Source organism: Helianthus annuus, chromosome 3, assembly GCF_002127325.2.
Source record: "Helianthus annuus cultivar XRQ/B chromosome 3, HanXRQr2.0-SUNRISE, whole genome shotgun sequence".
In the NCBI taxonomy this organism is placed as follows: Eukaryota; Viridiplantae; Streptophyta; class Magnoliopsida; order Asterales; family Asteraceae; genus Helianthus; species Helianthus annuus.
In genome coordinates this window covers 171,448,555-171,470,927 of record NC_035435.2, presented here as the reverse complement: position 1 = coordinate 171,470,927, position 22,373 = coordinate 171,448,555, and the positions used below count along the sequence as shown (strand labels likewise).

The 22,373-nt window shown below is 38.7% G+C and overlaps 2 protein-coding genes and 2 long non-coding RNA genes across 4 annotated transcripts; all 4 read left to right on the top strand.

The window, feature by feature from the left end:
* Nucleotides 1–3,094: 3,094 nt before the first annotated feature.
* Nucleotides 3,095–4,919, top strand: LOC110930838 (putative pentatricopeptide repeat-containing protein At1g12700, mitochondrial). The gene has a single exon (XM_022174219.2). It carries the CDS (start codon nucleotides 3,131–3,133, stop codon nucleotides 4,661–4,663), a length of 1,533 nt encoding a protein of 510 aa, XP_022029911.2. The 5' UTR covers nucleotides 3,095–3,130; the 3' UTR covers nucleotides 4,664–4,919.
* Nucleotides 4,920–13,047: 8,128 nt separating this feature from the next.
* On the top strand, nucleotides 13,048–15,975 carry LOC110932602 (pentatricopeptide repeat-containing protein At1g62914, mitochondrial). Its single transcript, XM_035988277.1, is given in 3 exon segments — nucleotides 13,048–14,624; nucleotides 14,627–15,913; nucleotides 15,967–15,975. Coding segments are annotated over 3 exon segments (2,595 nt in total). The 5' UTR covers nucleotides 13,048–13,325.
* Nucleotides 15,976–16,059: 84 nt separating this feature from the next.
* LOC110930840 lies at nucleotides 16,060–16,489 on the top strand. The gene is made up of 2 exons (XR_002588104.2): nucleotides 16,060–16,244; nucleotides 16,286–16,489. It is a non-coding gene; the product is annotated as an uncharacterized LOC110930840 (long non-coding RNA).
* Nucleotides 16,490–16,788: 299 nt separating this feature from the next.
* On the top strand, nucleotides 16,789–21,428 carry LOC110928346. The gene is made up of 3 exons (XR_002586307.2): nucleotides 16,789–16,937; nucleotides 17,418–17,471; nucleotides 21,153–21,428. It is a non-coding gene; the product is annotated as an uncharacterized LOC110928346 (long non-coding RNA).
* The last annotated feature ends 945 nt before the right edge of the window (nucleotides 21,429–22,373 follow it).

The following is a 22,373-nucleotide window of genomic DNA, read 5'->3' as shown; positions in this document are numbered from 1 at the left end:
AAAATCTAATCCTTCAATTGATTCATCAAAATCTTTGTTTGATCTGAGGGAGTGTCAGTGTTGATGCATGTCTCTATAGTTAAAACATGAGAAGTTTACTGTGAGGTAGAGTCTATGCAGGTTAAATGAGAGCTGAGTTATCAATCCTGAGCAGAACTAGAGTCAAGTTTTGATCTTAGAACAATCTTCTGAAGAGCCAGGTCATTCGATTCTGAGAAGCTTTTGAGAGCCAAATTCAAATACCTGAGGATTCTGTGGATAGAGCATGTGCCAGGTTTCGTTTCTGTGAACAAAGCTTGAACCAAGATAACGATCATGTACCTGTGAAAGCCAGACAACGATCCTGAAGCAGATAATGCTGAAGAACTAGAGGAATGCCAGCATATCGCAAGGGGGAGTCTGAAGAAAATCTGAAGATGAAAAGAGAGAGTGAAGCCCAGAGACTGATCAAGGCTGAAGTTTGAAAAGACTCGACACGTGCGACTCGTCAACATCTGAAGGGGAGTCTGTTAGTGCATGCATCTGTCGACTTCCTCTTGTATCAAGTCTTAGATTACATAGTATAGATCAGGGCACGTTTTACGAGAAAACAACATGTTTAGAGTTTTGAAAAGTCTGATTTCGCTCCTAGGTTTAATTCCACTCCTAATGTCACTTGGCTGATTTCGGGCGGAATCACAAGTGTCTGATTCCGTTCCAGATGGTCTGGTGTCATTTCGGACGAAATCAAAACACTATATATAGGACACTTTAGAGCGAAATCAGTAACAGTTCCTTGTATTCCATTCCGAAGTGCTGCCGGTGTGAGGATTGAATGTAAACAACGTCAGATCAATACAATCAGTGAAATAAGTGAAGATCAAGCTGTTACTAAGTCTATTTCTTGTTTTCCGCACCTGAAATAGATCAGAACCTCTCTGAACGACTCGTTTGGGTCAGTCGCACGATCCTACACATTCTTTCATAAGTCAATAATATAAGAAGTGTTAAATCAGGGGTAATCTGGTAATTTGATCTTTGAAAAGTTATAAACTGATCGAAAAGTCAGAAGCCCCTAACTTCTCAAAAATGACTTTTTGATAACTTTTTCTCCTTTTCAAAAAATCATTTTGAAAAGGACTTTTAGGTTTCCCAAATACTAAAACTCTTTTTTTTAGATTTTTGATTAGACTATGGGGTATGGGGCGTGGGTTGGGTACAAACGCCCAAGTTACCACCACGCGTGGGCTTGGGTTTGGGCGTGGCCCCTTGGGCGGGGGTTTCAGCCCGGGCGTTGGGCATGCCTAGCGGTCCTACGTGGCCGGCTCCTATTCGCTTGTTGGCTAGGTCGTAGCGGCTACATTTAAATTTCAAAATATAACTGTTTGGCCAAGCCAAGCGGTTCAGCCAACTCGCTATAAAACCCCCAACCGCACCGCTGTCCACATCGCCACCCCAACCCAAGTCACTCCACCTACCCGAACCGCTACCCACATACACTTGATCGATGGCCTCTTGGATAGGGCTGCAAATGAACCGAAAGAACACGAACAAGATCTTGTTCGTGTTCGTTTGTTAAGAAATCTATGTGTTCGCGAACCGTTCACGAACACTTATCGAACGAGCTTTTATGTTCGTGTTCGTTTGTTAAGAAAAGGAATTTGTTTGTGTTCGTTTGTGTTTGTTTGTTAATTTTAGGCAAAGAACAAAAATGAAAGTTGACGAACACAAATGAGCACAAACTAATGTTCATGAACACAAATGAAAACAAACAAACACAAACAATCGTTCATGAACATAATATATAATACACTCACACTTATTAGATATTTAATTTGTCGAGATTTTAAAGTATTTAAATAAATATAAAAACTAGAAACACTGAACTATCAAACACCAACGAACACGTTACCGAACGTTCACGAACATAGACGAACGAACACAACCTCTGTTCATGTTTGTTCATTTAACCAAACGAACTAAATTTCTTGTTTGTGTTCGTTTTTTAATAAACAAACGAACACAAACGAACTTCCCGCCGAACGGTTCACGAACTGTTCGCTGAACGTTTGTTTCGTTTGCAACCCTACTCTTGGACGCACGAGGAAGAGCTAGCCCTTGTCACGAGCGTCGTGGACGCGATGAAGGGACGCCAACCCGGTGAGACCCGTTATTGGCCGGAAGCTTTCGCTACCTACCGGCACAACGTGGGAAACGACCGGCACAATTTAAACGCGAGCCAACACAAATGGTGCGAGCTACGACCGAAGCTCGATCGTTTTAAAGCCTACTACGACAGCGTCGCGGGCGGTGATATAAGTCATGAAGACCAGGTGGCGGTGGCCAACATCAAGTTCCGGGGCAAGGAGCGGAAGCCGTTTGACAAGCTCGCCCTTTTCGAAATCTACCTAACGCTCTAGCCTTTTTTTGTAATCCTTTTTTGGTAGAATTTTGTAATTTTTAGGAAATTTTAATAATAATTTTAGGTTTTTTTTTTTTTTTAATTTTGTGTGTATTTTTTAATTTTAGTTTTTTTTTTAATTTTAATAAACCTGGCCAACCCACGCGGGCTAGCCACGCCCCGCCATACCCCACGGACACGTCACTCATCAGCGGGGTGCTCGAACTCCACGTGTCAACCCATGCCCCAAACCTACGTCCCACCATATTCTATGATCTAAGCCAATAAGTCATAAGTTGGGTTAATAGGTTGGAAAAGCTTAGCCAAACATGCCCTAAATTTTCCAAAAAAAACCATAGAGTTTGAAAAAGATAAGAGAAACACCCCTTAAACTACAGCATGCTTTGCAACATTTCGTAGATAGGTTGAAGGCTTCTACTCTGTTTGCTGCCGAAGATGATGAATCGCATAGCTTTCATCAAACTCAGAGGTAATTTCACCACCAGTTCCTTTCTTCTTCATTCCGAAACCCCTTTCTCATCTTTCCACATAGGTTTACATTCCGATACTCGCAATGTTTCCGTAAATCGATCTATGTTTGATAAAATTACCAACTTAAATGATGCCCTGAACCTGTTCGATGAAATGTCACACAGACACCCTTTGCCATCTGTTGTTAAGTTTACTCGGTTGTTGAATGTTGTTACCAAAATGAAACATTTTACTTATGCACTTGATCTTTTTAAACAAATGTGTTCCCTTGGTGTCCCTCTTGATAAATACACATTGAGCATTGCAATCAAGTGTTGTTGTCAGTTGAATCGCACCAAAGATGGTTTTGCAGTCCTAGGAAGCTGCTTTAGGCGAGCTATTCCACCCGATGTGTACATATTTAGTGTGCTCTTAGATGGACTCGTCCTAGAAGATAGGATTCTTGAAGCAGAGATGTTCTTCAAGAAGCTCATCAAACAAAAACTTTGTGAACCTGATGTGGTTATGTATAACACAATGATTAAAGGACTTTGCAAGTTCGGTAACAACGTTACAGCTGTTGCTTTGCTCAGGCTAATGGAACAGACAAACTGCAAGCCTAGTATTGTTACATATAGCACCATCATTGATAGTCTTTGCAAGGATAAAATGATTGATGATGCTTTCAAGCTCTTTAAAGAAATGGTATTTGACATAGGTATTCTACCAAACGTCATCACCTACACCTCTTTAATTTGTGGTCTTTGTAAGTTAGGTCGTTGGGATGAGGCCTCAAAGATGCTAAAAGAAATGGAGGATGAGAACATTTCTCCGGATGTGCAGACCTTTAATGTATTAGTTGATGCTTTTTGCAAGGAAGGTAAAGTAGAAGAAGCTGAGGCTGTTATCAACATCATGATTGAGAGAGGTAAGGTTCCAAACATAGTGACATACAACGCACTTATTGATGGTTACTGTCTTCGAGGTGAAATGATCAAAGCAAACACAATTTTTGATTCAATGACACTTAGAGGTCTCGTTCCTGATGTTGTTACTTACAGTAGTTTATTGAATGGGTATTGCAAGAATCTGAATATTGAGAAGGCTGAGCAAATGTTTCATGAAATGACTGTAAAAGGTTTAAAACCCGATGTAGTCACTTACAGCACCATGATACAAGGATTTTTTCAGGTTGGGCGTTGTGTAGCTGCGCGCAGACTCTTTGATGAGATGCATGCACGAGGCCAAATCCCAGACCAATGCACTTATGGAATAGTTTTAGATGGCCTTTGCAACAACCATCTAGTAGAGGATGCGCTCTCTTTGTTTTATTTGGTGGGTAAGAGCAAGCTTAATTCTGATATTGCAGTGTACAACATTCTCATTGATGGTGCAGGCAAAAATGGGAAAGTCGAAGTTGCGAGGATTCTTTTCCAAGGTCTAATTGATAAAGGCTTGCAACCTGATGTTCGTACATATAACGTGATGATCAGTGGTTTTTGTCGGGAAGGTCAATTGGGGGAAGCAAAGTTGTTGTTTCTTAAAATGGAAGAGAGTGGCTGCCCGCCAAATAATATTACTTACTGTGTTCTTCTCCAAGGATGTCTAAAGAACAAGCATTATGATGATGTAGAGATGCTTTTAAAGGAAATGGATGCAAGAGGTTACTCGCTTGATGCTTCGACTTTATCGTTATTTATAGATCATATTGCAGCTGGTTTACTAGATAGAAGTATGCTTAAGTTGTTCAATAAGCTAGTTCCAAAAGAATTATTGGACGATCCTAGGTTGTGCGACTGGGAGAGCAACTGAGACGGTAATTGTGGGATGAACAATGAAGATTATAACTTGCAAAATGTAGAATGCTTGAGATGAGGAAAAGGTATTCATCTCTGATAAAGTCACAATAAGAAGACTGGGTTTTGTAGTTTATAAATAAATGAAGTTTAGACCCTTGCAATATGTTTAAGCCTTTAAATAATTGAAGTTTGTACACTAACCTGCTAAAATGTCAACATATACATTTATCTAGCGTTGACAAAGGTTCTGGTCAACAAGTCAACACATATATTGTTAGTGTATAACCTTTCTAAGGTCCAGTCACTGACCTAATACATACATTGTAACTTGACCTTGTAAAACATTTCCAACTGTCATTATTAAAGTTTCCCATCACTTAAATTAAGAGATGGTAGTCTTTAGTTCTTTACACTAATAATTATATTCAAACGAGTATAGCATTCTGTTTTCATTTCTTAGACAAGAGGTTGAAACGGTACCCATAGAGGAGTTTGTTGTAGGATATTAGTAAAACCAAAGACGATTATAGTAATGGCAGGTAGACGGGCAACAAGCTGCGCCGCTACCCCCTTCTGAATAGCAAACCCTACCCTGCTAAACACAAAATTCTGCCCCTTAACATGCGCGGTGATACTGCTTACCACCTGCTGAACCCGCTTGAGGAACCGCACTGCGTCAGGGGTGAGAGCGCCAAAGGTATCGAAAGCGAACGGGACGAACACATGCTGTCTCGATGCAAGCTTTTTCGTGCTTAGCTACTTTTCCTGCCTCTGCCTTGGTTATCGTCTGGCTCACCACAAACCCGTAGTCCCTTACCCAACGAGAGGGGACACACCTGTCATATTCATTTCTTTAGATCAACCCTTGTCCTGCGCCCGACCCCCAAACTTTTTGCTCACTAGTGTCCGGTATGTAGTTTTCGTATAGAATTTTTTAAGTATATACGTTTTCGACCCCTCGGTTTTATAATTTTTTATGTATAATTTTAGGTTCAGTGACTTTCGACCCCCCGGTCGGAAATCTCAAGCTTCGCCACTGGTGCCAGCCATTGCACTCTTTTGATGTGTTAACATCAGCAAGATGCCAAGATGTATGAAAATTGAAAAGACACACGAATGATGAGAATTCAAAATCAATATTAGCAGTTGAACTCTATCAAGCTTATGATGTAAACCCAGCATTAATATGCTTCCTAAATCGTGGTGCTAAAATGCTGGTATTTCTATTTCAGGAACATTTAGACTAGAAGGTATGGGGGCCGGCTGAGGCCCGGCTAGGACCGGCGCCGGTCCCCCACACCGCCCCCTGGGGCTCGGCTCGGCACACCCGGCACCCCACAGCCGGGGTAGCCGGTCCTCCTTTCTTCTCTTGCCTCTCACATATACCTATACATACATACATATATATACATAAAGGGGTTCATCCCCCACCCCCTAGGTCCATCCCCTCCGAGCCATTCCTACGTGGCGTCGACGTGGCGGCTCATCCCCTCCAAGCCCATCCTCTCCATACCCTTTAGTCTTATAAAGTTGAATCTTATTTAAACACATACCAAGCCAGAGGTTCATGTTTTGACCGACAAACTATATTAAGGGTACTGATACGAATATTAAACATAGCGTATTCAATTTTAATAGACTTTGGGTGTTTAAATTTCAAATTAACAAAAATTAAAGGGTTTGGAGCACGGTTTTGATGCAAGTTTGATATCAATCGACTCGTATCATTGTTTTGTTCTATAACATGAGTTCGAAATTCGGAAAAAAAAAAACTTCACTTCGTTAAGTTTTTTTTAACGGAGGTGCAGTGAGGAAAAAAAATACTTAAAAGGTGGGACTGTCGATGGTAATATTCAAAGGTGAGATCAATATTGGCCAACCATCTTTAGGTGGGATTATTAAAATCCAATATCCCATCTATATACAATCAATTTGCAACATAGCTTTGCTATGTTTGCTTGTGTAGGAACCGTTCGCGTATAAACTAAATAAAAAATTTTATTACTGGATTACAATAAAAGAAATAAAGAAAGCAGTAAATTACAATACTAGTTACAACTGAAATAAACCAAATACACGAATTTAGATGAAGCATTTGACACAGGGTCCTTAAAACAAATTCCGAGTCTCACAAGAGAACTCGTTTTGTTTCCCAGGGTACAACAGCTGAAGCAGATAGTACCGCTGGAGCTCGCATAAGCAGTGGCAGACCCATGATTTTTTTCAATGGGGTCCTCTTTTTTCAGTCTTCAAATTTTTCATAACAAAAAGTTAGAATTCAGATCGGAGCGGAGCGACCAAGTAGTTCTTAAACCCGTATACCATCAGAAGTGCCTTAATGATTCAAATGAGTTGGGTTTTTAAAAATTATTTTTCACGAATTTGTTGTTGATGGTGTTTATTTTTGTTAACGAATTCAGAAGATTTGGAGTACCGTCAATATTGTTATAGACACTGGATTTATCGACAAAAAATAGCATTAGCAATATTAATATGAAAGCATACATTATCTTTAATTTACAGCTAAGAATTTATAAACCCATTGACACATGTAAAGTTACCAAAACTACCCATGCTTAGCATAATCCCTTCATGTTTACTTAGTGATTTGTATACAGAAGCTACGAAGGACACTTGGCATGGTATAACTAAAACATGTTTAAAAAAATGTAAACAAACTTGCAAAAAAATGTTTGGATTAATGGATTGATTTTCTAAAAAAATGATTTGTATACCCATCCGGGCCCATCGGGAATCGGGGTGTGACAGTTTAATGAAACGATGAGTTCAAAGCAATAATGGATTAATGGATTGATTTTTTAAAATTAGTTTTTGATGTATTTATGGAAAATATAATTGTAGTAAGAAAATTAACTAGTTACATAAAAATAGAAATTTCTAAAATCAACATTAAAACATGTCCCACTTTATAAATTAAATGGATGTCATGTGGTGACTTGGTATAGGAATTACATATAACATAGTTTGTATTTGATCCTACACCGATACTATAATGAACAAAACCGAACCCCAAGGACGGAGCATTCACATCCATGCCATCTAATTATGTGTGTAGAGTTTTTGTAATATAAAGTGGTTGTGAGTGGATGAGAAAGAAAATATTACTGTTCATCAGTATATTTGGAGAGACACTGTTCACCCTCTATAATTTTTTAATATATTTTGAAAGTGGTTGTTAGTGAAGGAGAGAAAAAAATGTGATGATAAATGTATAAAAAAATATTACTTAATTAAAAAAGAGAGAGAAAATGTAATGTTTTTAGTATAATTTAAGGTGAAAATATAATGAAATGGGTGTGAATGCTCTAATTTTTTTTAGCTTTGCCACTTTTTTTTTGAACGGCAAATTTATATCACTGACGGACCACTAGAGACTAGAGTATCATCGTGCCACCAGCGGAACCACCCGATCGTATCCACCTCCACTAGGCATAATGCTTATACACCAATTCAGGAGGAAACCCAATAAATTTGGGAAAACCCCCTTTGTGGGAATCGAACCCTAGACCTGTTGGTCTCAAAACTTATCTCACCCAAAAGATGCCACTAGGCTATAAAGCCATGGGCTTTTAGCTTTGCCACTAGTTTTATATGTTTTATATGAAATTGACAAACATACCCAAACCTCAGGGACGATTTTGGCAATTTACAAAACTTTTATTTTTAAAAGAGTAAATTACAAAAATCGTCCTTTATGTATCTCAGTTATCGCAAACCGTGTCATTTGTCTTCAATAATTATAGAAACCATACTCTATGTTTACAAACCCTTACACGTTATGTCCTTTAGCCCTAACTCAGTTAATTTTTATGGTTAAGTCTGAACAACTGGACCCCACATGAGGGTATCTTGGTCATTTTACCCCAAATATTGAAGTAAATAATCATAAAATATAATAAATACATAAAAAGAGTATACAGACATAATTTTTCTCATCACATTTCTATCTCTCTCTAACTTCCCTGCCACCACCACCTACTCTCACCGTCTTCCACCACCTCCCCCACCACAACCACCATCACCACCATCCACCTGCCACCAACAACATCACCACTGCACCAGCAACCACCAACACCACCACCATCCTCTGAAACGCCGTAACCGCCGCAAACGAGTGATGTTTTACATCACTGTGTTTCAGGATCTGATCGTTGACGGTCTAGGGTTAAAGGTCGAGGGTTTCATCTCCGTTTCGAGATCTGATGTTTTCAAGGTTAACCGTCGCAAACGAGTGATGACGCCGTCGGGATCTATAAGAAGGCTGTTAAGCCGTTGGTGGTTAAAGGTCTAGGGTTTCGTCCGTCGCTTCGGGATAATACGTTTGATTTTGTGTTTTCCGGTGATGGTGGATTGGACAGATCGGAAAAAGCAGGTGAGTTTGCTGCGGAAGTTTTCCGGGTGGTTAAACCGGAAGGTTATTTCGTTGTTTATACAACTTCTAAAGATACATATAGCTTCAATTCTTTTTTACTCAAACCCTAGACCTTTTTTAAAGATACATAAATTTTATACATTCTATCATACTCATACAATGTTTCCCAACAATCAAAACGCGTGAGACCCCAAAAATCCGTTTTGTGGTAATTTAGCAAACAACGAGCAAAATTGATACCGAAGAGACCCGCGAACGGGTGTCCTATGCCACCTACCACCAGAATCTCCCCTCATCCGACAACATCACCACCGCTTCCCGGTTTTTTTGGATACTATCCCTCACCACCATTTTTTCTCAAACCCAAAACATACCCCAAACCCAAGCAAAATATCCGAGCAAAATATATGTAACTTTTTAGTAACTTTTTATTTATTTTTTTTTTTTTAAGTTTGTTGTTTTAAGTAACTTTGTAGTTTTTTTTTATTTTTAAGTAGTTTGTAATCTTATAATTATTTTATTGAAATTATGTATTTTAAATAAAATAGTAAATTACAAAAATCGTTCTTTATATATGTCACTTATTGCAAACTGTGTCATTTGTCTTCAATAATTACAGAAAACGTACTCGATGTTTGCAAACCCTTGCAAGTTATGTCCTTTAGCCCTAACTCAGTTAATTTTTGTGATTAAATTTGAACAAATGGACCCCACACGAGGGTATTTTTGTGGTTAAATCTGACCAAATAGACCCCATGTGAGAGTAAAATGACCAAAATACCCTCATGTGGGGTCCATTTGGTCAGATTTAACCACAAAAAAATTAACTGAGTTAGGGCTAGTGGACATAACTTGTAAGGGTTTGCAAACATCGTGTACGTTTTCTGTAATTATTGAAGATAAAAGACACAGTTTGCAATAAGTGACATACATAAAGGACGATTTTTATAATTTACTCTAAATAAAAATGGTATGTAAATTAAAAAATATATAAAATAAAAAAATAAATAATTAGGTAATCATGATATGGGTTTTAAACCATTGCATGCAAGTTAAAGGGATGTGATTTAAAGTCCCCTGTGTGACATGGAGCATACGTGACACTTATGTGGCGTGATAAAGCCCCTATGGGCTTTATGCCACACCCATCAGCCTCACAACACGGTTTCGGGAAAAAAAGTTATATTAAGACTAGATAAAATAGGCATGTCGCATCGACAAACTCTTATTTTTATAAAACTTGGTATATTAAAATTTATAAAAAAACTAAATATACTGAAAATTAGTTATAATAATAAAAATCTACGCGACATGAATTTGGTGGGTATCGGTTCGGTTCGGTTCGTTATGGTACCAGCACTCGCTATAAAAATCGAAAAAGAAACAAAAAAGTTAAAATCGTGATATGGAGACGTGTTTTAAATCGATCAGAAACAATAGAAACGAGTATTGATACCAGTACTAACGTTGTTTGGTCGATACTAAGTACTAACGTGCTCGTTTTGTTACTTGTATAATGCCAACAATTAGTATAATTAACGACCACAAGTTTTTTTTGAACGACAAGGAACGACGTGCCAACCACCGTGACACTGGGCGTTATGGCCAAGATCGACTACTCGACCGCCGCCAGCCTCTTGGCTCTCCCCAGATGCACGGAAACCCGACCTTCACCCACCCGAAGGCACGACAATTGAATAATCGGTAAAACCTCGCTTCTCATCCAAGTCGAACCGGCGCCACCCGTATTCGCTCTTCACCTAGACGCCGCAGAAAATAATGAGGAGAGTGAGAATTGAACATGGGTCATAAGGAACACCAATTCTTTCCCCACCCACTCTAGCACTACCTCATTGGCTCGAACACAAGTTATTTAAACTTTATTTTTGAAAGGCCAACAAAAAGATTTTATACACCAAAAAGTGAGCAGGCTAACATCTTGTTAACTAGACCACCAAAAACATACAACAACCAAAATATAAATTACAAACCCAAACATGCTAAATCAAAAGAAATCCATGTTTCCCAGGTGAGATCGTGCCATTTCGTTCTGCTCCGGAACCATAAGAAGGCAATAGCTTTAACTTCCTCAATTAAGTTTGCCACGATGACCTGTTTTTGGTAAAAAAATCACACAGTTTCGGCATTTCCATATACTCCAGATTGTTGTTTGAATGATCAAATTTACCAGCGTTTTCCAGTTCTTCGACTCACGATTGTGGTTATGTAAGTTTGCTAAATCTTTTAAATCCAACACAAAAATAGGCTTAATCCTACACCATCCGCTGATAAAGTCCCATACCTGCTGCGCGATACGACAGGACCCGAATAGGTGAAGAGCCGTTTCATCTTTTTCATTAATTATTTAGAGGGTGTTTAGGATTGCTTATTTTTGCAACTTATAACTTATTGACTTTTTTAAAAGTTAAATGATGTTTGGGATTGAAAGTGTATATGAGGGTAAAAGTCAATAAATCACTCTATTATGGACATGTTTGGCTAAGCTTTTCAAAACAATTTATTGGCTTATTGACTTATCAAAAAGCCAATAAGTTGTTTTTGTGTTTAGTCCTTTTAGAAATGACTTTTTGCAAAGAAGAAAAAGGAGGTTTCAAGAAGTCACAATATTGTGACTTTTTGGCCAGCTTTTAACTTTTCAAACTACAAATTACCAATATACCCCTTCTTTACCCCCTTATATCTAAAAGAATGACCATTTTAGTCATTTTACATCAATAAGCTAATCCAAACATTTTTTTTAAAAACTCCTTTTCAAAAAGTCTTTTCCCAAAAGTCCTTTTTAACTATAATAAGCTTAGCCAAACATGCCCTATATTATGACTTATTAAGGGCATGTTTGGCTAAGCTTATTTGAGTTTTAAAAATAGTGTTTGGATTAGCTTATGGGGTGAGGAAAGTCAATAAGTCAATAATTGTTTTTAAAAAGTGTTTGGCTTAGCTTATTGATGAAAATAACTAAAAGGGACATTCTTTCATAAGTCAATAATATAAGAAGTGTTAAATCAGGGGTAATCTGGTAATTTGATATTTGAAAAGTTATAAACTGATCAAAAAGTCACAAGCCCCTAACTTCTCAAAAATGACTTTTTGATAACTTTTTCTCCTTTACAAAAAATCATTTTGAAAAGGACTTTTAGGCTTCCCAAATACTAAAACTCATTTTTTAGCTTTCTGATTAAGACTATGGGGTATAGGGCGTGGGTTGGGGCGTGAGTTGGGTACAAATGCCCAAGTCACCACCCCGGGTGGGCTTGGGTTTGGGCGTGGCCCCTTGGGCGGGGGTTTCAGCCCGGGCGTTGGGCATGCCTAGCGGTCCTACGTGGTCGGCTCCTATTCGCTTGTTGGCTAAGTCATAGCGGCTACATTTAAATTTCAAAATATAATCGTTTGACCAAGCCAAGCGGTTCAGCCAACTCGCTATAAAACCCCCAAACCCATCGCTGTCCACATCGCTACCCTAACCCAAGTCACTCCACCTACCCGAACCGCTACCCACACACACTTGATCGATGGCCTCTTGGACGCACGAGGAAGAGCTAGCCCTTGTCACAAGCGTCGTGGACGTGATGAAGGGCCGCCAACCCGGTGAGACCTGTTATTGGCCTCTTGGACGCACGAGGAAGAGCTAGCCCTTGATCTACCTAACGCTTTAGGCTTTTTTTTTTAAATCCTTTTTTGGTAGAATTTTGTAATTTTAATAATAATTTTAGGTTTTTTTTTTTAAATTTTGTGTGTATTTTTAATTTTAGGTTTTTTTTTTTTAATTTTAATAAACCTGGCTAACCCACGCGGGCTAGCCACGCCCCGCCATATCTCACGGACACGTCACTCACCAGCGGGGGCTCGAACTCCACGTGTCATCCCATGCTCCAAAGTCTCAAACCTCCGCCCCCATCATATCCTACGGTCTAAGCCAATAAGTCATAAGTTGGGTTAATGGGTTGGAAAAACTTAGCAAAACATGCCCTAAATTTTCCAAAAAACCAGAGTTTGAAAAAGATAAAGAGACACACCCCTTAAACTACAGATTTCGTAGATAGGTTGAAGGCTTCTACTCTGTTTGCTGCCGAAGATGATGAATCGCATAGCTTTCATCAAACTCAGAGGTAATTTCACGACCAAATCCTTCCTTCTTCATTCCGAAACCCCTTTCTCATCTTTCCACATAGGTTTACATTCCGATACTCGCAATGTTTCCTCAAATCGATCTTTGTTTGATAAAATTACCAACTTAAATGATGCCCTGAACCTGTTCGATGAAATGTCACACAGACACCCTTTGCCATCTGTTGTTAAGTTTACTCAGTTGTTGAACGTTGTTACCAAAATGAAACATTTTACTTATGCACTTAATCTTTTCAAACAAATGTGTTCCCTTGGTGTCCCTCTTGATAAATACACATTGAGCATTGCAATCAAGTGTTGCTGTCAGCTGCATCGCACCAAAGACGGTTTTGCACTCCTAGGATGCTGCTTTAGGCGAGCTATTTCACCCAATGTGTACATATATAATGCCCTCTTAGATGGACTTGTACTTGAAGATAAGATTCTTGAAGCGGAGATGCTGTTCAAAAAGCTCATCAAGCAAAAACTTTGTGAACCTAGCGTAGTTACCTACAGTACAATGATTAAAGGGCTTTGCAAGTTCGGTAATAACGTTACAGCACTTGCTTTGCTCAGGCTGATGGAGCAAAAGAACTGCAAGCCTGATATTGTTACATATAACACCATCATTGATAGTCTTTGCAAGGATAAAATGATGGATGATGCTTTCAAGCTCTTTAAAGAGATGGTATTTGAAAAAGGAATTTTACCAAATGTCATCACCTACACCTCTTTAATTCGTGGCCTTTGTAACTTAGGTCGTTGGGATGAGGCCTCAAAGCTGCTAAAAGAAATGGAGGATGAGAACATTTCTCCAAATGTGCAGACCTTTACTGTATTAGTTGATGCTTTTTGCAAGGAAGGTAAAGTAGAAGAAGCTGAGGCTGTTATCAACATCATGGTTGAGAGAGGTAAGGCTCCAGACTTAGTGACATATAGCTCACTTATTGATGGTTACTGTCTGCGACGGGAAATGTTCAAAGCAAGGGAGATTTTTGATTCAATGACACTTAGAGGTCTCGTTCCTAATGTTGTTACTTACAGTAGTTTATTGAATGGGTATTGCAAGAATCTGAATATTGAGAAGGCTGAGCAAATGTTTCGTGAAATGTCCGGAAAAGGTTTAAAACCCGATGTAGTCACTTACAACACCATGATACAAGGATTTTTTCAGGTTGGGCGTTGTGTAGATGCACACAAACTCTTTGATGAGATGTATGCACAAGGCCAAATTCCAAATGAATGCACTTATCGAATAGTTTTAGAGGGCCTTTGCAAAAATCGTCAAGTAGAAGAAGCTCTCTCTTTGTTTCATTTGGTAGGTGATAGCAAGCTTAATTCTGATATTGCTATGTACAATATCCTCATCAATGGTGCAGGAAAATATGGGAAAGTGGATATTGCAAAGAATCTTTTCCATGACCTAATTGATAAAGGCTTGCAACCTGATGTTCATATAAAATCACCAACTTGAATCATGCACTCAACCTGTTCGATGAAATGTCACAGAGACGCCCTCTTCCATCTGTTGTTCAGTTTAATCAGTTGTTGACCTCTGTTACTAAAATGAAACATTTTTCTACCTCTCTTCATCTTTTCAACCAAATGTGTTCTCTTGGCCTTCCTGTTAGTAATTACACTATGAGCATTGCAATCAAGTGTTGTTGCCAGTTGTATCGCACCAAAGACGGGTTTGCACTCCTAGGCTGTTGTTTTAGGCGTGCTATTGCACCGAATCAGTTCATATATAGTGCACTCTTAGATGGACTCGTCCTAGAAGATAGGATTCTTGAAGTAGAGATGTTATTCAAGAAGCTCATCAAACAAAAACTTTGTGAACCTGATGTGGTTATGTATAACACAATGATTAAAGGCCTTTGCAAGTTCAGTATTAACGTTACAGCACTTGCTTTGCTTAGGCTAATGGAACAAACAAACTGCAAGCCTAGTATTGTTACATATAGCACCATCATTGATAGTCTTTGCAAGGATAAAATGATGGATGATGCTTTCAAGCTCTTAAACGAGATGGTATATGACAAAAGAATTTTACCAGATGTCATCACCTACACCTCTTTAATTTGTGGCCTTTGTAACATGGGTCGTTGGGATGAGGCCTCAAAGATGCTAAAAGAAATGGAGGATGAGAACATTTCTCCAAATGTGAAAACCTTTACTGCATTAGTTGATGCATTTTGCAAGGAAGGTAAAGTAAAAGAAGCCGAGGCTGTTATCAACATCATGATTGAGAGAGGTGAGTTTCCAGACATAGTGACATATAACTCACTTATTGATGGCTACTGTCTGCGAGGGGAAATGATCAAAGCAAGGGAGATTTTCGATTCTATGACACTTAGAGGTCTCATTCCTAATGTTGTTACTTATAATAGTTTATTGAATGGGTATTGCAAGAATCTGAATATTGAGAAGGCTGTGCAATTGTTTCATGAAATGACTGGAAAAGGTTTAAAACCCAATGTAGTCACTTACAACACCATGATACAAGGTTTCTTTCAGGTTGGGCGTTGTGTAGATGCACGCAAACTCTTTGATGAGATGCATGCACAAGGCCAAATCCCAGACCAATGCACTTATGGAATAGTTTTAGAGGGCCTTTGCAACAATCGTCAAGTAGAAGAGGCTCTCTCTTTGTTTCATTTGATGGGTGATAGCAGGCTTACATCTGATATTGTTGTGTACACTATCCTCATTGATGGGGCAGGAAAATGTGGGAAATTTCACATTGCAAGGAATCTTTTCCATGGCCTAAGCATTAAAGGTTTGAAACCTGTTGTCAGGACATATAATGTGATGATTGGTGGTTTTTGTCGCGAAGGTCTATTGGGGGAAGCAAAGTCGTTGTTTCTTAAAATGGAAGAGAGTGGTTGCCCACCAAATAATATTACTTACAGTGTTTTTCTCCAAGGATGTTTAAAGAATAAGCACTATGATGATGTAGAGATGCTTTTACAGGAAATGGATGATAGAGGTTACTCACTTGATGCTTCGACTTTATCGTTATTTATAGATCATATCGCAGCTGGTTTACTAGATAGAAGTATGCTTAAGTTGTTAGGTAAGCTGGTTTACTAGATAGAAGTATGCTTAAGTTGTTAGGTAAGCTTGTGCCAAAAGAACTACTGAACGATCCTAGCTTGTGCGACTGGGAGTGAAACTGAGATAGTGATTGTTTAGAGGAAAAATGAAGATTAAAACTTGTAAAATGTGGAAAGCAGAAAATCTCTACCAAATTCTATTTGGTGTTCATGTGTTTGGTTCTAAAATCTAGTCACTTCCTAAAGGTTAACTTTTGATATTTTACTACCGGTTTGATAATATTGTAGCAAGCCAAATCTTCATGTATTGATTACCAAACACATAAATTAAAGGTACTGCTACGAACGAATTGGCAGTTTGGTCTTGTAACACCCCAAAATATGCTATTCGTTTATGCTGCTTTAAGTGTATAAAAGTGTAAGAAAATTTAACCCAGTTAAATTTAAAGTGATACTAGTTAATAAGAAAGAAAGTGTGATAAATGCCAACACTTATAACCATAAGGGCTGAATTTGTAAGTTGTAATAAAAATCTTACTACTCTAGAAAGTTCACAAAAACAAACACACTGGTGTGTGTTGTTGTTCGATCAGGCAGAGACCAAAAAGGGGGAAACCCTAGCTCTTAGAGATTATCAAGATTAAGGAGAAATTGAGAGCCCAAACCAATGCTAGAACCCGAATTTTCATCCATCTAAGCTTGAACATCAAAAGGTAAGTCGAAATTCCTGTTTTTGGTGAGTGATGAAAAGTGGGTTTTTAACCCAAACGTGAATTAGGTGAATTTCTGATGCAATTGTAAGTAAGGAACTCATAATAGGTTGAGAATTCTGTCTAAATTCGATTATTGAAGGGGTTAGGGTTTATACCCATTTGATGTAAGATCTTGATGAATATGATGATTACTACAATATACTTACAATTGTGATTTGATGCATGATCTTGTATGTGATAGATAAATTAGATGAGTTAGCATAAAATGAAAGAAAAGATATGAATTAAATTGATTTTGTTAGACTAGGAAGTAAACAAAGTAGAATCCATGCTATGAGTACTTGTACATTATGCTTGTAAATATAATGCCCACCAAGTGTTTGATAAAATGCTTAAGAGATGATTATATGTGTGGTATGAAAAGAAAATGCTGAAATGATTTGAATTTGACTAAGTAAGCAAACGAATGTTATATTGTAGGCGTGAAGGAAGAAAGCACGAACACTAATAGGGCGGAAGGTGTACAAGACCGAGGTATGATCCGTTTCATACGAAAGTTTACTTTTTATTTATCCGTTAGTAATTATATTGAACGACCCTTGTTACAAGAATTATCCTATGTTTTTAGTTATTTGCGGTGTTAGTAAAAGAATGGTGAATCCCTTGCGGATTCGTTTATGCTAAAGAAGGATTATGCTAAGTTATGCAAACCGACCGGTTCTTACGACTAGGTCGGGTAATGATATGAGACATCCGTCTAGAACGGGTGGTGTTGATGCAGATTTTGTGTCCGATGCTTGTCGAATAGATTAGTTATTATTTTACGCTGAATTTGTAATAGTTAGTGAAACGGTCTATCGAGCGTGTATAGACCCGCTCGTTTGAAGTGGTCAAACGAGAGGGTTATTCGTTTGACCGTGTGTGGTTGCAAGACAAATTATGGTTGTTTAATGTTGGTGTCGAAGGATAAGGCATCGCAGGATTGTGTATCCTTCGATGAGCTCGAAAGATATCCATCGAAGGTTGAAGATGGACCTCGAAGGATATGGCATCCTTCGAGGTATATGTGTATCTTTCGAAAGCTGGATGGTCGACAGATGATCTATCGACCAGTCAGTTTGATCCTTCGACCATACAACCTGTGTTTGGTATAAATACCAACACTTTGTCATTTGCAACACAAGAGTGAGAGCACAAGTGTGTGCAAGAGAGTGATAGGAGGTTTGAGACCTCACCGGGAGAAATCACCACTTGGTTTCTCCCCGGATGTATACTTCTTTGGTATTTGTTCGGATTCCATATAATCGGGCCGACTTGTAATGTTTACTACCGGATTAATACAAAGTTTGTTTGTTTATCATCTCTTATCTCTTCCATCTTTGAACATGAACATGAAAATCACGGAATCGATCCCGAAACAGGGACCTACAATTGGTATCAGAGCCATGGTGCCCGATTTAGTAAAACTAACCGTTTACTAAGTCACATGTGCTCTAGATCTGTGATTTTTGTGCGTTTTTGTTCAAGATGTAAAAATGGTGAAAATGAGAAAAACTCAGATCTGGACCCGAATATTCAGATATGTGCTAAAACAAGTGTTGGGTTTTATGTTTTTCTCCTAAATACTCAAGTTTTCATCATCAAAAATTATTTACAAAGTGTTTCATTAAATCTGCAAAATTACACAGTCACTGTGTTCTTGAAGTTCTTGATATCTTCATATTTCGAAGGGTCATCAACTACTTCGAAAGATCAGTTCTGATATGATAGCAACTGATGTTTGTGAGATCCACATCTGACATGTGCCCGAAAGGTCAACTTACAACTTCGAAAGATCATGTTGAGATTTTCGAAGGATCATCTATTCTGTTTTGAAAGATCCCTCACCCCACAACAACTTCGAAAGATCAACATAACCTCCAACGATTTCGATAGATCATCTTAATCCCCAACAACTTCGAAAGGTCAAACAAGATTTCGAAGATTTCGAAGGGTCATCTCATCTTTTTCGAAAGATCAGACAGATGTAGTCAAAGGATAATTCTCACCCTCAATTTCGAAAGATCAGATGTTTCGAAGAGAGTGAGAAAGAGCTGCTGCTGTTGTTCACCTACATGAAGAATGGCGGCTGCATTTTTTTGGGGGTTTGAGTTTGTTTATCATAGAGATTAACGGCGGAATGTTTGATTTCAGTGGGTTAGGGTTTTCATTAGAGATATGAGGATGAAGGTGGTTGGATGTTGGTGATGGTATATCGCCGAGGAGAGAGACAGTTTGGGGGTTTGACCAAAGTAATTGTGTGTTGCAGAGACATGTCTCAAATGCTGAAAAAGGGCAGCTAGTATTTACTGTTGGGCCCATAAATGGATTATATCCTTTGGTTTATTTTATAATTGGGGCATGTTGGTAATTCAGAATTATTGTTGGGCCCATAAATGGATTATCTCCTTTGGTTTATTTTATAATGGGGCATGTTGGTAATTCAGAACTAACACTCGTTGGGCATGTTGGAGCATGCATCTATTGGTCCACATGACCATAAAACAAATTTAGTGACAGTTTCAACGGCTGAAATCTATGATGTTATGTGGTCTCAATGTATATAATTGGTCGGGTGTTCGTGAAGTTGTTTTGAACCCGTCTAAATGTCGACGCCAAATTCGTACAAATTTGGGAGCGCGCGGGATGATGCAGCATGATGAAAACAAAAGATGATGAAAACTTGATTTTTGAAAAATGTGGGGTAGTCACGGTTACCGATGCAAATGGCAAAAATGGTAACGCGACTATTATGGGCCAAAAACGACAGTTCCGCTCAGTGGAGGGAATTGGTGAATATTTGACGACAGTTTCTTTGAAGTGGAAAGAATCTGTTAAGGTTTAGAGATTTTACCAAAGAAATGGGGGGATAAAAATTTTCATATGTTGAATGTCTTCGGTAAATTTCTAAACGCAATCATAGGTGGTAGAGTTTGTGATTTTCTAAATCTCTATCAATGTAGTATGCTTGAAGATCAAGACTTGATGCAGTTGTTAAAAAATGGAACCCTTATCAAATGCCGGTTGGAGTATTGGAAGATCAGCGGAAGATCGGTCAATTGAGCCTTTTGAGGAAATTGCACAACACTCAACACGGATACGCGTACTTTGAGGGGGAAATATTATACAAGGAGCATCAAGATACTACTTACCTGGATCATCGGTCAAGGGGGAATTTGTTTACACAGAGAAGATGAATACTTGACTGAAGATCGATTGCAGTTGCATTTTCAGCATTCGACAGCAGCGGACAAGGGGGAATTTGTTGATGCAGATTTTGTGTCCGATGCTTGTCGAATAGATTAGTTATTATTTTACGCTGAATTTGTAATAGTTAGTGAAACGGTCTATCGAACGTGTATAGACCCGCTCGTTTGAAGTGGTCAAACGAGAGGGTTATTCTTTTGACCGTATGTGTTTGCTAGACAAATTATGGTTGTATAATGTTTGGTGTCGAAGGATAAGGCATCGAAGGATTGTGTATATCCTTCGATGAGCTCGAAAGATATCCATCGAAGGATGAAGATGGACCTCGAAGGATATGTCATCCTTCGAGGTATATGTGTATCTTTCGAAAGCTGAATGATCGACAGATGATCTATCGATCAGTCAGTTTGATCCTTCGACCATACAACCTGTGTTGGGTATAAATACCAACACTTGGTCATTTGCAACACAAGAGAGTTAGAGGAGGTTTGAGACCTCACCGGGAGAAATCACCACTTGGTTTCTCCCCGGATGTATACTTCTTTGGTATTAGTTCGGTTATCATGTAATCGGGCCGACTTGTAATGTTTACTACCGGATTAATACAAAGTTTGTTTGTTTATCATCTCTTATCTCTTCCATCTTTGAACATAATCATGAAAATCACGGGTTCGATCCTGAAACAGGGACCTACAGGTGGTCATGTAAGCAAAATCGTATGCAAAAAGGTTCAATCCGTTATACGGATAGAACGAAAGATTTTTTTAAGTTGAAAGCAATTAACCCGATGTTATCGGGTCGGATGTGAAATGCTTAAATCTCATTATGAGATTGTATGCCATACCCACTAAATGGGTAATCGAATGCGTATAAGAAATGGAAGTATTTAGATGATTGTAAATACCATGTTGGTATTGTGGACTAAATAAGCGCCTTTACTAACTTTTTAAAGTTTGATGTTTAATGTAGGTAAATCCTCGACTTAGGCGATTGGACGGCTTGGAACGTGCACACTTGGTTTACGCCCGCCTCACGCTTCCGTTATAAATTACTTTTGAAATGGGTCAATTTTGTGGTCGTATGTACTTTAAGTCCATGTAGTATGTTGTTGTCTTGTTGTAGGGTAAAAACTTAGTAGTTGTAGTCATATTGGGTCTAATGTAAGCTTTGCCCGTTTAGGGAATTGTCAAGATGGTTAGACTTTAAAGTTTTGTTGTGTAAACAGGTAGTTAATGGTTTTAAACAAATGGGTCATGCCGAAATTTACAAAAATTTTCCTATTTATTTTGTACGTCGTATGCGGTGGAAATTGGGGCGTAACAAGTTGGTATCAGAGCCAAGGTTTGAGGGATTCGAGCGAGGATGATAATGCTTGAACTCAAACTATTGGCTCATGCAAAAGTGTGCTCGCTCCGAGATCGTCAACGAGGTAAAGCTTCGACTATTCGTTTAGTATAAGAATGTATAATGTATTCACGGTTTAAGGTTTTAAGCTATGCATGCTATAAAATGATATTGGGGTAGAATAAGAGGTCTCGAGACCAGCGCGGCTGGAAAACGGACTCAAAAAAGAACCAAAATGATAAAAAAAAGAAGCTGCAGCGAGTTAACAAACGGCTGGCCGTCGCCGACGGCCAGACACCCGTCGCTGACGCCATGCTCCTGTCCGACGCCTTAACACCCTGCCGACGGGTAAAAGTCCCCAACGCCCATTTCACGAGCCCGTCGCCGACGGGCAACCTAGCCGTCGCCGACGGCTTACACAATGTCGAAAGCTGATTTTTTCTTGTTTTTCATATTTTGTGATGCCGAGTAATTTAAGAACTTATTTGATGATTAAAAAGAATTCGTTAAAGACCTGTTGGGCGTGTGAAATCACAATTAGTGAATTCAACAAGAATGAATTCGTGAAAAGTAGGAAGCGATGAGCCGAATTATGTGAGGTGGATTAAGTAAATGTGGACTAATGTACAATGATATACTAAAAGTTTGCAAACTGTACTAAACAAAAATATGCTGTTGTATAGATGGCTGATGCAAGCAACGTTAATGATGGTGATGATGCGATTAGACAAGAAGCACTTGAGAACAAAGTCACGGAAGTAGCTGAAGGGGTTATAGAGGCCAATCTCCCACGATTAGCTCAAGAGGTAGAAAGTAGAGTCTTGGGAATTGTAGATGCTATGATGA

Coding starts and splice junctions, on each gene's coding strand:
- LOC110930838 (XM_022174219.2), top strand. CDS start 3,131: ATGTGTTCCCTTGGTGTCCCTCTTGATAAATACACATTGAGCATTGCA.